Source organism: Desmodus rotundus, chromosome 7 (genome assembly GCF_022682495.2).
Source record: "Desmodus rotundus isolate HL8 chromosome 7, HLdesRot8A.1, whole genome shotgun sequence".
Classification (NCBI taxonomy): domain Eukaryota; kingdom Metazoa; phylum Chordata; class Mammalia; order Chiroptera; family Phyllostomidae; genus Desmodus; species Desmodus rotundus.
The window spans coordinates 130,905,290-130,918,138 of NC_071393.1; the positions used below are offsets into that span (position 1 = coordinate 130,905,290).

General features: G+C 56.3%; 1 protein-coding gene across 2 annotated transcripts in view; it reads right to left on the reverse strand.

Moving 5' to 3' along the window:
* Positions 1 to 639: 639 nt before the first annotated feature.
* SYNE3 (spectrin repeat containing nuclear envelope family member 3) overlaps positions 640 to 12,849 on the reverse strand; it is a 75,303-nt gene continuing 63,093 nt past the window's right edge. For both annotated transcript variants that reach the window (XM_053927809.1, XM_053927807.1), the window contains exon 18: positions 640 to 7,158. In XM_053927809.1, coding sequence (XP_053783784.1) covers positions 6,958 to 7,158 — 201 coding nt within the window. In that variant the 3' untranslated portion in view covers positions 640 to 6,957. The remainder of the gene's footprint in view (positions 7,159 to 12,849) is intronic.

The following is a 12,849-nucleotide window of genomic DNA, read 5'->3' on the forward strand; positions in this document are numbered from 1 at the left end:
GCTGTTGTCAGCAGACTCTGGTCACGAACTGTCCTCTGCTTGGCCAGCCAGGGCCATTGCCAGGAGCCTGCTTTCACGCGTGGTGGGTCCCATTCACTTGCCCGTTTCTCAGACGGCTCCTCACACAGGGGACAGTATCTCCCATGTCCCCTGTATCCAAGCTCCAGCGTGCTGCGGGCTGGGAAACCTGATCGCCAGCCGCAACTAAGGACTGTTGTTAAAGGGACCATCCTAGCAGGGCTTTGATCGGGGGGGAGGGGGCAGAGGGCCGGAAGGGCCTCCTGTTATCTGCCCTGTGCTGGGATCTGCTTGGGGCCGCCTCGCCAAGCTACCGGGGCACACATGTAATTTTCAAACCACAGGACCTGCCCCTCCACCCCTGAGTCTGTGACCCAGGACGTCTGAGAGCTGCTGGCAGCATGGCTGAAGGTGCTTCTCGGGTGACACAGACATTTACACCGGGTTGAGGGATGCTGTCCCCTTCGGCCCCACCCTGGCGCACACCGGGCACTCGTCCTGCTGGGGGCTCAGAATTCAAACCGGGCGGCCTTCATCACAGGGCATCTCCCTCCTCGTAACCTCTTCAGACAGACCCCTTCCTTTACTTCTTCGGAAAAGGAATTTCCAGACCACACAATCTTTCGTAGACCAAAATAGAGATTTTTATTTCCACATGTAAAGCAGATCCATTTAAAAAAACACAAAGAACAACAAAACATCGAGCCGTGCTTGAGAAGACGACTACTTCCGGCCGGAACAGCAGCGTGGGGACAAAAGCTTCGATGTCCCTCTGAAACGCAGCATTGAGCAGGAGGAGCTTGGGGGTCCTCACGCCCCTTCCGAGCAGGGAAGGCTCTGGCGGGTCTCGGAAGTGACAGGAACCGAGATGACACACATGCTCCAGGACAGTCATTTGGCTCCAACACCGCCCACCATCCAGAAAGCTTAATTTATTGCGAATGCTCGTTGTACAATCACAAATACTGGGGTGGGAGTGGATGTGGTCCCTGGGGGTGCTGTTTACGTAACAACAGAACATGATATACAATGAGGTCCATTTGCTTCTGACGCCTAAACCCACTTACCCAGCGTGTACATGCACACACACGCATGCACACTCACACACACACGACACGCACATGCTCCGCCACGCCAAGGCCAGCTCGTTGCCCTGCCCCAGCCTGGGAACGGCGCTCTTGGACTTGAAAAGGGGGAAGCACCCATTCCTCCAGAGCTGGGACTGCAGACTTGCTATTTTTCCTGCTTCTAGCACCTCGGGGGCTCGGCGAACTCGGTGAACATCCCCAGCCTCTAAAACAAAGACGCACGGACGGACACACAGAGCAAGAGACAAGGGCGCCTTCAGGACCCTCTGAGCTGAGGCCCCGCTCACAAGCAGGTTACATGCAAAACGAGGAAAAAGACACCATTGTTTCCAGACCGGCCCAAGGACGTTTCCAGAAGGCAGAGACCGCAGGGGTCCCTGGACCTTCCCCATGCGTGCAGAATGGCAGGGGGGCACCAGTGGCTTCTACGGGAGACACAAAGCTCCGGAATCGGGGACCATCTGGGTCCAGTGCGGTCGCCCTGACGTTCCCAGAGACCACAGAGCTGGTGGTGTCTGTCGTCTGGAAGCCCAGGGCTGGATGGAAGGGCTGCTGGCCTGCGCGTCTAGGTGGGGATGTGTGTGTGGTACACACGTATAGTACACACACACACCCACATTCACACCCACACACATGCCACATTCATACACACTCCCACATCACATTCTCACACCCCCCCCCACATTCACACCCACACCCACACACATGCCACATTCATACACACTCACACATCACATTCACACACACACACTCCACATTCACACACACCCACAGCACATTCATAGTCACACGCACATCCACACACCACATTCTCACACACACCAGTCACACACATATACTACAGTCACACGTACCACATGCACACACATGCTTGCACACACCTTCCTCTTTCCACTTCTTCCTTAACAATGAAACTTCTAGAACATGCACAGCCACTGCCTATTTTTCCTCCACTGGAAGGAATCAGAACTGCTCTATGGGCAGCGGCCTCACAAAGCCAACTGTCCTCCACCTGCCTTGCAAGAAGTGGCCTATCTCTGTTTCTCTAAGCACCAGCCTCCATCCCCCGGCCCTTCACCCAGGTGTTGCCAGCCCCTGGTGCCTGTGGGAGTGGGCACTTGGAAAATGCCCCACAGGCCCTGCTCTGGACCAACCCCCTCAACCAGCTCACCAGCCCCCAAAGCAGCGGCTGCCTGTGGCTCACAAAGGAAAGAAAGGCAGTGGAGGCGGAAGTTCCGTGAAGACACCTGGAGCCTCTCATTCCTGGGTGCAAGTCCCAAACTGACCTCTCGCCAACTAGCTGGTCGCTTTTAGGCAAGCTGCTAACCCTCTCTGTGCTCTGGTTTCAGCATCTAAAAACAAGAGCATGATTCACTAGCATGGGCATTCTCAAGGAACCAGGGCCATGTTGCAGGCCCTCAGTCTATGTCCCTTTTGTCCCTGTGTCATTAGAACAGAAACAGGGCTGCAGGCCTGTGTCCAGGTTGCTGAGCGCAGAAAGGACGTCTAGGACACTTTGGGGACAGAGATCCTGTTGTGTGATTACTATCTCCAGTTGGACAAGGCGGTTGGGTACCAACTTGTGAGCGCTGTGATGTTACCATGGCAACCAAAACGCAGGCGCTGAGGATGCTGTCCCTGCCTCTGGGTGCTCTGCTCTAAGATTTGGTTTTAGACCATGAGCTTTTGGTTTTTTGAATTTCCTTTTAAAAACAAATTCCTCCTTCTTACTTTGACAGACAGAAGGCATTTCTCTTATCATTGGGACTGACAATGAGCAGAAATGATGGCCCGTTTAAGGCCTTGGAATCTGGGCCTCTGCCAGAGTCCCTGCGGGCTCTGCCAACCAGGTGGCAGGATCAATTAGCAATGTCTGCCAGGGATGCAGTAAAGGAGGTAGATGCCCACGTGTTTAACGCTGGGCCCGGGCTCTCGGCCTCTCCATCCCTCCTCTGTTGCTGACCCAGGCTGTGACAATCAGATTGGGGTGAGGGGAGCAAGGGGAGCCCTGCTGGATTAGCTGAGTCCCTGTAAGGGGGATTAGGGTTTGACTGCAACTGGGCTGGGGACATAAGAAGCTAGCTCGAGGTCACTGTGCAGCCACCAGTGAGATACCAAACTTCAGAGGAAGCCACTGGTATCTCAGGATTCACGGGGCAGGCAGGGACCTCAGGCGCAGAGACCTCATGTGCAGCCTCCCTAGGTGGAGGTGGGGAGGTGGGGAGAGGTCCTCTTACCTCCTGTGCTCTGGGGAGTACAGTAGGTAGGAATGGGGAAGGGCAAGAGCTTATGCTAACGCATGGCCAAATCCATTGCTGGAATGTCCACTACCAACCTGGAATCTCTTTGGTGGGGAAAAGCAGGTTTTCAGTTGGGTATTTCCAGCCACAAGTTCTTAGCATGAACTGTGACTGTAGACTACTAATTGTGCCAATAATAGAAATAACCATGAACTTGCAGTGTTTGAGGGCTTGCTCCCAGGGTGTGGGCAGCAACACACCAGGGGCCCTCGGGCAGCACCCCCTGCCCAGGGATGAACTTCCCCACCCTCTGCTCCCAGCTGGGAACTCCTGCCAGCTGCCCAAGGCAAAAAGGTTACGAGAGATGGAAGTGGTCCCCTTACCCAGGACCCATTTTCTCTGCGCCCGGGAGGGAGCTGGGTGTCGGCAGACATGCTCACTGCAGGGGTTTACATGCAGTTCCACAGACCACAGCTGATGTTCCTGCCCTGGGCCAGGCCCCGGGGCTCCCGTCACAGCAGCTGTGCCCTAGGACCTCACAGGAGCACAGGGGGCTCAGCTCCCAGCCGAGTGTGGGGAGGGGCTGGGGTGACTGCGCTCCTGGTGGAGACTCTTCCCGGGTCCAGGGCCAGCCCCAAAGGGAAGCCTTGAGCCCCATCCCCACGGAGCAGAAGGGCAGAGACGCTTGCTCTGCTCCTGAAGCCCGCCCCCAGGGTCTGCAGCGGCTGCACACAGGAGACCCTGGCAGAACCTGCTGGAAACCTCCTCCCAGCATGGGCTTCGGGGACAGACAAACCTGGGTCCCACTTCTGCAGGGACAAGCATCTTTCTACCTTTAAGCCTCTGCTTTGTCATCTCAAAAATGGAGTGAAGTAACACCAGGCCCTGAGCATTGTTGCGGGAATTCAACCGGAAGGCACTCTTAGTTCTATGCCATCCTCATCGCTCCCTCTGCCCCCTGCATCCCATCCCTGCACCCGAGCAAGCGACTCTCCTGGCCTGTCTGCGGCCTACACCTCCCATCAGGGGAGCTAAGAAAAGCTCCCAGCTAAGCAGGGCAACCAGCAGCTTCAGTTTCCACCAGGCTCACTAGCATTCCCCCCTCCACCCCTTCCCCCACCCTGTCTCCTCTCCTCCCGCCCCCTGCCCTCTCCTCCTCTTCCTCCTCCTCTCCCTTCTCTCTCACTCTCTCTCTCTCCTTCTCCCTCTTTTTTCTCCCTCTTCTTCTCTCTCCACCCGCCTCACACACACACACACACTCACACACACACACAGCTGGGCTGAGCGGTGCCGGTCACCTTTCCTCCCTCCCCTCATGCTCTGGGGACAGAGGAAAAAACCAAACACACTCAGTCCCACCAGCACCTCTCTCACTGGGGCCTTTAAATCTCTTCTCGGCTCTTGTTTAGGAAGCTAGGAAGCCATAAAAATCCTAACTGTCTGCACGCACTTTAAGCAAAGAGAGTACACTGGAAAAGTGCTGGTAAATGGGCTGTTAGGACTTATTACAACTGCATGTGTACAAAGTAAGGAAAATATCAGTTCTCTTTAAAAAAAAAAAACAATTCTCCAAACAATTAGGCTCCATGGCATCATTACCAAAGTTTAAAAAATACACACTCCCACCACCAGCCCGCTTACCGCAGCCTGTCCCTCCCTGCAGGAGACCAGTGAGACCAGTTACAGCCACATTCCTGTTAAAGGGTTTTGTTTTCTGAGGTGGGGATGGGGGATGCTGCCCCATGCTATATAGTGAGCAGCGTTGCCCACCACCTCGCTGTGTGCCCATGGGCAAGTGCCTTCCCCTCTCTGGGCCTCTCAACTTCTGGCCTGTGAAGTGGGGGAGGGGAGACATCCGAAGGCCCTGCCACAGCTCAGACCTTCAAGGGTGGAACCCACACAAGCCAGAGTGCCTGGGCTTGCTGCCTGGGCCGAGGTCTTGGGCCCTGCGGCCCGGACCCTCCAGTGAAGAGTCACCTGTGGGTATGGCCTTGTGGCTTGGTGTCTAAATGTCTGGGGAAAAGAGCGCCTCCCTTGGCAACCCCACTTCCCTGGGCCTGATATCCAGCCCCTTTTGGTTCAGGGGAGGCCTGGCAGCGCCTGCTAGAAAGGGAGGGGTGGTGTGTGCAAGGGCAGAGGGGAGGGTGGGTGCTGAGGGCAGGGCGACTGTGGGCCCTCAGTTGCCCCTCTGCTTGCAGGGCCTTCCTGGGTCTGTGAGACATTATGGGTCCAAAGGCCTGAGGAACCCCCCTGGGTCTGTTTGTAGCTGAACAGACAAAATGGATTTGTAAAGAGGGGGCACCAGGCTCTGTTTATAAAGCAAAACTTAGTGTTGATTTAGGGGAAACGTGATCCCGTTATAAAGCACTAAGGACCCACTCCGGAATTCCCTGGGGAGGAGGGGACATGTTTCCAGCCTCAGGGCCATCCCGGCTCTTCCCCAGACAGTGCATGGAGCCTTCCTGGCCAGCCCTGGCCACAGAGGGGCTGGGCTGGGGCTCCCAGAGCCAGGCTCCCCTGTGGGGCATGTGTGTGACATTCTCGGTCAGAGGATGTGCCTCTGTCCAAAGGCCCTGCTAGGAGGGGCAGGGACAGCCCTTCAGATGGGCTGAGCCCCGAGGCCGGATCTCATCTCTGGCTCAGACCCTCGAGCGCTGGTCTCTGGTGCGCAGTGGGCTCCCTTCCTGTCCCTTTGGCTTGAGCTGGAGACAACGAAAACCCAGCCCAGAGTGACTGAGGAGACTCATCTTCCCTGTCACTGTCGGGGTGCTTGCTGCACACAGGGCATACCCACCACTCCCGGGGAGGTCTTAACAGGGGCATCTCTCTCCGTGATTTTCTCCCTAACGGAACACACGGGGCACGAGCGTACCGTCTCCCGAAGACCCTGTGCATGGCCCTGGGCCCGAGCCCCTGCTCTGTGCACTCAGGGGCTCCTGCTCGTGGCACCCGGTCTCACGCTGCCTCCACTTCTCTCTGAGACTGCTGTCTGTGTTGCTTCTCTCCCCTTGCTGTCACTTGTCACTCTTCATGGCCGTCACTAAGCCTGGTGATGGTCAGCAGCCCTCGATCATCATCACCATTTCTGCTCTAATCTGTCATCTTAAAAACTAGACAAGCAGGTGTGTCCTCATTGTGCCTAAAACAAGAGTCAGGGGGTGCTGAGTGAGGGACGGGGTGCCGGTCTGCAGTGACAGCTCCGAGGCTTTTCCCTAACATCAGGATTGGGGCTGGGATTGGGGTAAGAGGCTGCCGTCCAGGAGACACGTTACGGTTCCCAGGGCTGACCGTGGACCAGGGCAGCCACGCCACGCCTTTCACCCCGCCACACATGGATGCCACCTTTGAAACGACCCATCCTGAGCATTTACATACAGAGCATATAAGAAGTCTATACATGATTCCTGGTCACACATAGTATGCATTTAGTATAAATAGACGGAGACAACACTGTATAAAAAGTACTTTTGTGCTGGGAACATTGCTACAGTATTTATACTGGGCAGCTTGGCCGCCTGGCTTGCCCCGGTGTCCAGTGTCCCTAGCATCCTCGGAGGCACTCAGGGCTGATGGAAGGTGGGAGGAGAACGTCACCTGTGGCCCCCGGTGGGCTAGGTGGGGGGTGGGCCGTTGTAGCGGAGCATGAGCATGAAGGAGCGGGCGAAGTTGTTGTACAGCGCGCAGCTGCGGTCGTCTTCGCCCACTGGCAGCAGCAGCAGGAGCAGCAGGAGCAGCAGGAGCAGCAGCTGCAGGGGCAGCGCCACGCAGCACACCTTCCGGAATAGGGCGCAGGGTCCGCGCCCCCGCTGGGCCTGCAGAACCAGAGCAGCCGGGGTGAGCGGGCTGGGGGCGCTGCGTGGGCGGGACGGGGCGGGGCCGGGGGGGCTCCGGGCCCCCTATCTAACCTCACCAGTCTCCGTCTTCCCAGCTGGGAGGTGGGCCCGAAGACAGTTTTGCCAGAAAACAAAGATCTCTCTAGTTTTCTCAAACCAGTCAAGGCATAAAAGGAAGAACAAGTATGTCAAGTTACAGGCTCTGCCAATTACTACATAAATCTCTGCCTGGTTGTGAGTCCTAGGTGGGAATCTTGAGAAGGTCACTCAAGAACTTCAAACTTCTCATCTATAAAAAGGGGTAATCATGACACCTACCCGAAAGAGTTGTAAGAAATAAATGAGACGAGGCGTGCACATAGTAGGCGCTCAAAACTGCTGTCCGCATTATTACGTCACTGATATCATCCTCATATCACAGTCCCCACCACCATTGCCATTATCTTCGTCACCCTCGTCATCGCCACCCCACCATGGTCGCCATCATCACGTTCTCAGCGCCCCTGCCTCCTCCACCCCCCCATCTCCATCCTCAGCATCACCATCATCAGCACCACACGGAGCTCAGTCTCACACGTCCAGGTGCCGAACGGACGTCTTTGCTGCAGGGTCCACACCAGTGGCCCAAGGACACGTCTGAATTCTGGAGGGACTGGCTGGGTTGCACCTTCACAGGAGTGCAGGGCTGAGAGCGGGCCACTTAGGAAAGCGGAGGCCACTGAGGTCACAGTTCAGCATGGCACAGGGCAGGGCCCAGCTCTCCAGGGCTGGCCGACAGGTGGCAGTTTCTGTTGCAGGCAGCTGTGTGACCTTGGGCAAGCTAACAACTTCTCTGAGCATCTGCTCTCTCCTCCGAAAAGTTGGGATAAAACACCTACCTCCCATTGGCTGGGAGGTGGTGGTGAGGACTCAAAGCCAAGTACATTTACACACCCATTAAAAAGTAAATAGGCTCTTATTTGTAATACTGTTACTGTAAAATATATCTGCTGGCTCCCTGCGGAACCAAAGGTTCCCTCTCCAAGACACCAGAAGCTACAATCAATCAGGTGAGGATGATGATGGTGGTGGTGGTGGTGATGGCCATGAGGATGATGGTGGTGAGGAAGAAAATGATGGTGGTGATGGGGAAACGTTGCTAAATGCAGATGTTCCTGGCAGGTCCTAACCCGGGGACTTGTGTCTCTCCCTCTCATACCTGAGCCACCTCGCCCGCTGTCCTGCGCCCACTACCCCTCCGGGCTGACAGCACTTGTCTCCCGCCTCCAGCCTCAAACGCCCTCACTCACCAAAGTCTGTAGGTGCTTTGTAAGAACAGACTCCTGATAGCCCGCACGACAGAGGCGCTCGGCTGGCGGCACTGATTTCAGCAGTGACTTTGGGGAGGGGTGCAAAGCCACGTGAGTGCCCCGTGCAGAGGAGGGGGCCTCCCCACAGCCGCTGGGCTGGGGCAGACCCTGCTAGTGCATGAGCTTTTGCCCACCTTCTCGGCTCAGGTAGCGCCAGCAGCCCCGAGGAGTCTAACTCCACTCCACCTTTCAGGTTGGCTTTGTCTCATTCCAAATCTCCAGCCCCTCTGGGAGCGGGAAGGAGGGTGAGACGACATGCTGAAGCCCTCCTTAGCCCGGGTTTACTCCACAACTACAAACCTGTAATGAATGGTCTCGCAATGCAGAGTCTGTTTACAGGGGTCCCGCTTCTGTTTGCTCCTCCACTCTCCGAGCTAACTCTTGGCTTCCTGAAGTGAGGAGCCCGGTCTTGGCCGTGACCCTTGGGGGATATCATTTTTGAAGGTCTGAAGTGTGTTTGCGTTGAGAAGTGTTGGGGCGGGGCGTCTTTTCCACAGCACTCCCGCTGCCTGCCCAGCGGCTGTTTACTTAAGAGTTCACATCCTCACTTTGAGGGGCCTGAGTTCTAAAATGTTCTTTAAAATGAAAGACACGTTTTCATGTGATTCTCGAATGCTCAGAAAGCACACACGCAATCCCACAAGAGGCATAAGCTACGTTCTGGTAGCCGACAGAGAAATTGACAGTCTCAGCTCCTCCCAGGCCTGGGAGCTTCTCTGTCCCTCAGTTTCCCGCAGAAAGTACTGCCTCCTCTCTGCCTCCACCCAGCTGGGCCGGCCCAAAGACGGAAGGGGCTCCCCCTGGACAGGACAAGCCCCCCGTGCAGGAGGGTACGGAAGTGGAGGGTTTATAGCACTTGGTGGTAGAAACGGCAGATGTTGTGAAATTACCACCACTTGCGAGAGTTTTGAGGAGTTCAGGAAGCTGGGACCTAATCATCTGCCATTAACGAAAGTGGGTGTCAGGGAAAGAAAAGGTTGGGAATTCTGAGTTCTACGCCGGGCTCTGCGTGACCTGGGACCGGCCGGTTAACCTCCCTGAGCCGCAGCTCCTCCATCTGTGGGGAAATGGGAGAGCGATGCCTGCCTACCAAAGTTGGTCGGGTAAAGGAGGCAGCGCATGCTATGCTTAACGTGCGTAGTTGGCGTTCGGTAAGTGCTCCCTCCCTCCCTCCTCTACCTGGGGGGCAGACGGGCAGTTCCTGGGAGCCCCACAAGCTTCCCCTCCACCAGAGGCCAGGATCAGACGCCACCAACCTCCCAGTCCCATCAGAGAGAAAAGCACCACTCTCCTTAAATGCCATCTCTGGGTCCCTAAGGGCCCTCACCACTCCTGCCACAGGGCCTTTGCACAGGCCGCCCCTTCTGTCTGGAATACTCGTTTCCCTCCTTCCTCCAGTGGACCTGGTTGGCTCCTACTGCTCACTCTAACCTCAGCTTGTGAGTGGCTTCCTCAGGCCCCTTGACCAACATGAGCCACAGTCGCACCTTCTCGTGGCGCCCAGACCTTTCCTCTGGAACTGATTCAGCTCTGCGTCCCTGGACACTCCGGAGGCAGTGTCCATGTTAGTTGCGTCCATTGCTGTGTCTCTAGCAGTGCTTGATAAATATTTGCTGAATGACGAAGCAATGACTAGAAGGCTCCTTCCCTTCCAGTGCTCCTGGCTGATGGCTCATCCCCCCCGTGCCCGTGGTGTGACCACGCAGACTGCCCACTGGCATGAGTTCTTCCCGCAGCCCGGTGGTTCCCCAGAACACCCAGGCTCCCTCATTAGTGAGCGCACCGAACGTGCCCTGCCAGGCCCTACTGCCACGCTGCCTGCACTCACAGCTTCCTGAGCTCTGGCACCCCTCGGGGAGGCGGGCCTCCTTGGACCCATTTCACAGAGGAAGAGACTGAGCCTGCAGGAACAGAACCAGTTCAAGGTCAACAGATAAGCTCAAATTGCCAGCATCGCTCTACTGCCTGGGCTCTGTCCAGCACACCCCATGGCGTTTCTCAAAGACACAACTAAACAACCACCACAGAGGTCACACTCGGCCTCTGCTGTCAGCCAGCCTGGAACTGCTGACGCTGATCCCACCCTGACCCAGGTCCCAGTGCGGGACTTTCAGGGGCTTTCCACGGAGCTGGTCTCATTCTCCACCACCAAGATGCTTCCAGCACCAAGAGCTAAGGTGACGGACAGGGGCCAGCTTCCCTCTGGCAATTCAGGGTGGGCCAGCTCCAATGCCCCTCATCAAACTCTCAGTCAGCAATGAGTTCAGGCCCACGAGACACCTCTGACAGGCTGCCGTGCCATGTGCGGGTTGCCTTCCTCTCCGAGGGTTTCCCCCAGACACTCTCCCGAGGTCTGGGGCCCACCTCACTTCCTGGCTGCTCCAAGGTGTCTTTGGGCGCCCACAGTTCCCCAGCCAGGCCCTGCCCGCCGTGCCCTGGACGCCTTCTCCCTCAGTTCTCGGGGCAAAGCTCTGCATCACAGCCCAGGATGCACTTCCCATGGGAGCACAGAGGCTCTGGGCGGCTCCCACCAGGGGCCTGCAGCAGTGGCTGGGCTGTGGCCAGGTCCCTCCCTCTCCTCACGGGGGTGGGTCCGCCTGTGATGGTCAGGCCATAGAACTGCATTGTTCCAGAAGCCCAGGCTGGTTCAAGGGGGTCAGGGGATGAGCCAGCCTGAGCTGGCCTTCGAGGGGTGGTTTAGTTGACTGGTGGGAAGTGTCTCTGGGTGATACGATTGGAGTGAGGGGTGATTTTGTCCGGGGGGGCCCAACCTTTTGGCGTCTCTGGGCCACACTCGAAGGAGAATTGACTTGGGCCACACATTAAATACACAAACACCAATGAAAGCTGATGAGCAAATAAAGGGTTTTAAGTAAATTTACAATTTTGTGTTGGGCCACATTCATAGCCATCCTGGGCTGCACGCAGCCTGTGGGCCATGGGTTGGACACCCCTGATTCTGTCACTATTCAAGCAAGGATAAAGCGCCATTCAGGAGCAGATGTATGGGCATTTGGTTGTGTTCCTCCCCATCCCCTCCCCTCCCTCCTCTCCTTCCTTCATCTTTCCTCACTTGAGAGCCCTCCAGGCCCAGACTGGAATGAAGGTCACTGAGGGTCCAGGACGACCTGGAGGCACCCAGCTGGGTAAAGTGGGTAGTCACAATGCTTCCACTGATACAGGGACTGGGGTTCTGGTAGGTGTTAGGGATGCAGCGAGGCCACCTTTAGACCTGCGGAGTCTGAGGGGGTCCCTGGGACCCCGAGCAGACATCTGGCAGGAAACCGGACCTTTGGGACTGAAGTTAGGATAGACCCAGACCAGAGATGGGCCAGGGAGAGTGAGAGACTTCCAGTCGGAGAGCAGAGCCTTGGCGGTGGAAGGACTTGCCAGCGACAGAGAGAACTGTGAGAGGGAAGGAGGCCCTAGAGACCCGGGGAAATAACCGTGGAAGAAAGAGGCCCTGTGTCTGCAGTGCGTCTGAGCAGTGCCCCGCGGAGCACTTACTAATTACAAAGGAATAGCAGCAGCTGCACAGAGGAGGAACCCAGCAGGCGCCGCCTTCATCACATGGTCAGAGGCAGCATCGCCCGCATGGGGGGTGTGTTTGCACTGGGGGTCTCCCAGGAGATGCACAAGGGAGATGGCGGCCTCACTTCTGGGGCATTCCTGCCAGAAATGCATGGCCTGCTCTAATCACAAGGCAACACCAAGGAAACCCAACTTGAGGGACCTTCTACAGAGTGTCTGGCCTGTACTCAAAAAGGTCAAGGGCAAGTACAACTGAGGAGTAAACAGCTCCAGCGCAGAGGAAACTAAAGAGAAGTGATGAGTAAATACAAGGTGTGAAATGCATTACTAACCGAGGGAAACAATCTATAAAAAGGACAGTGAATGGTTCCTCCATCCCATGGAATATTATTTGGTGGTAAAAAGGAATGGGATAGCATCCCACGAAGAGGCATGGCGGGAATTTAAGTGCCTGTTGCTAAGTGAAACAAGTGACAGGCCAGCGGTTGCCAGAGGCTCCGGAGGAGGGAAAAGGGATAACAAAAGGAGCACAGGGGGGGTTTAGTGCCACGCTCAGTATGACACTGTCATGGCAGGTACATGCCATTATGCATCTGTCCAAACCCACAAAATGTGCTCCCCCAAGAGTGAGCTCTGAACCAGCACCTGAGCTAGTAATGATGCAGCCAGATGGGTTCGTCGGCTGTAAGCACTGCCCCATGCCAGCGCAAGATGCTAGCAATGGAAGAGACGTGGTAGAGAGGTGAGGGGCGTGTGGGGGCACTCTGCAGGATCTGCGCATTTCTTTACA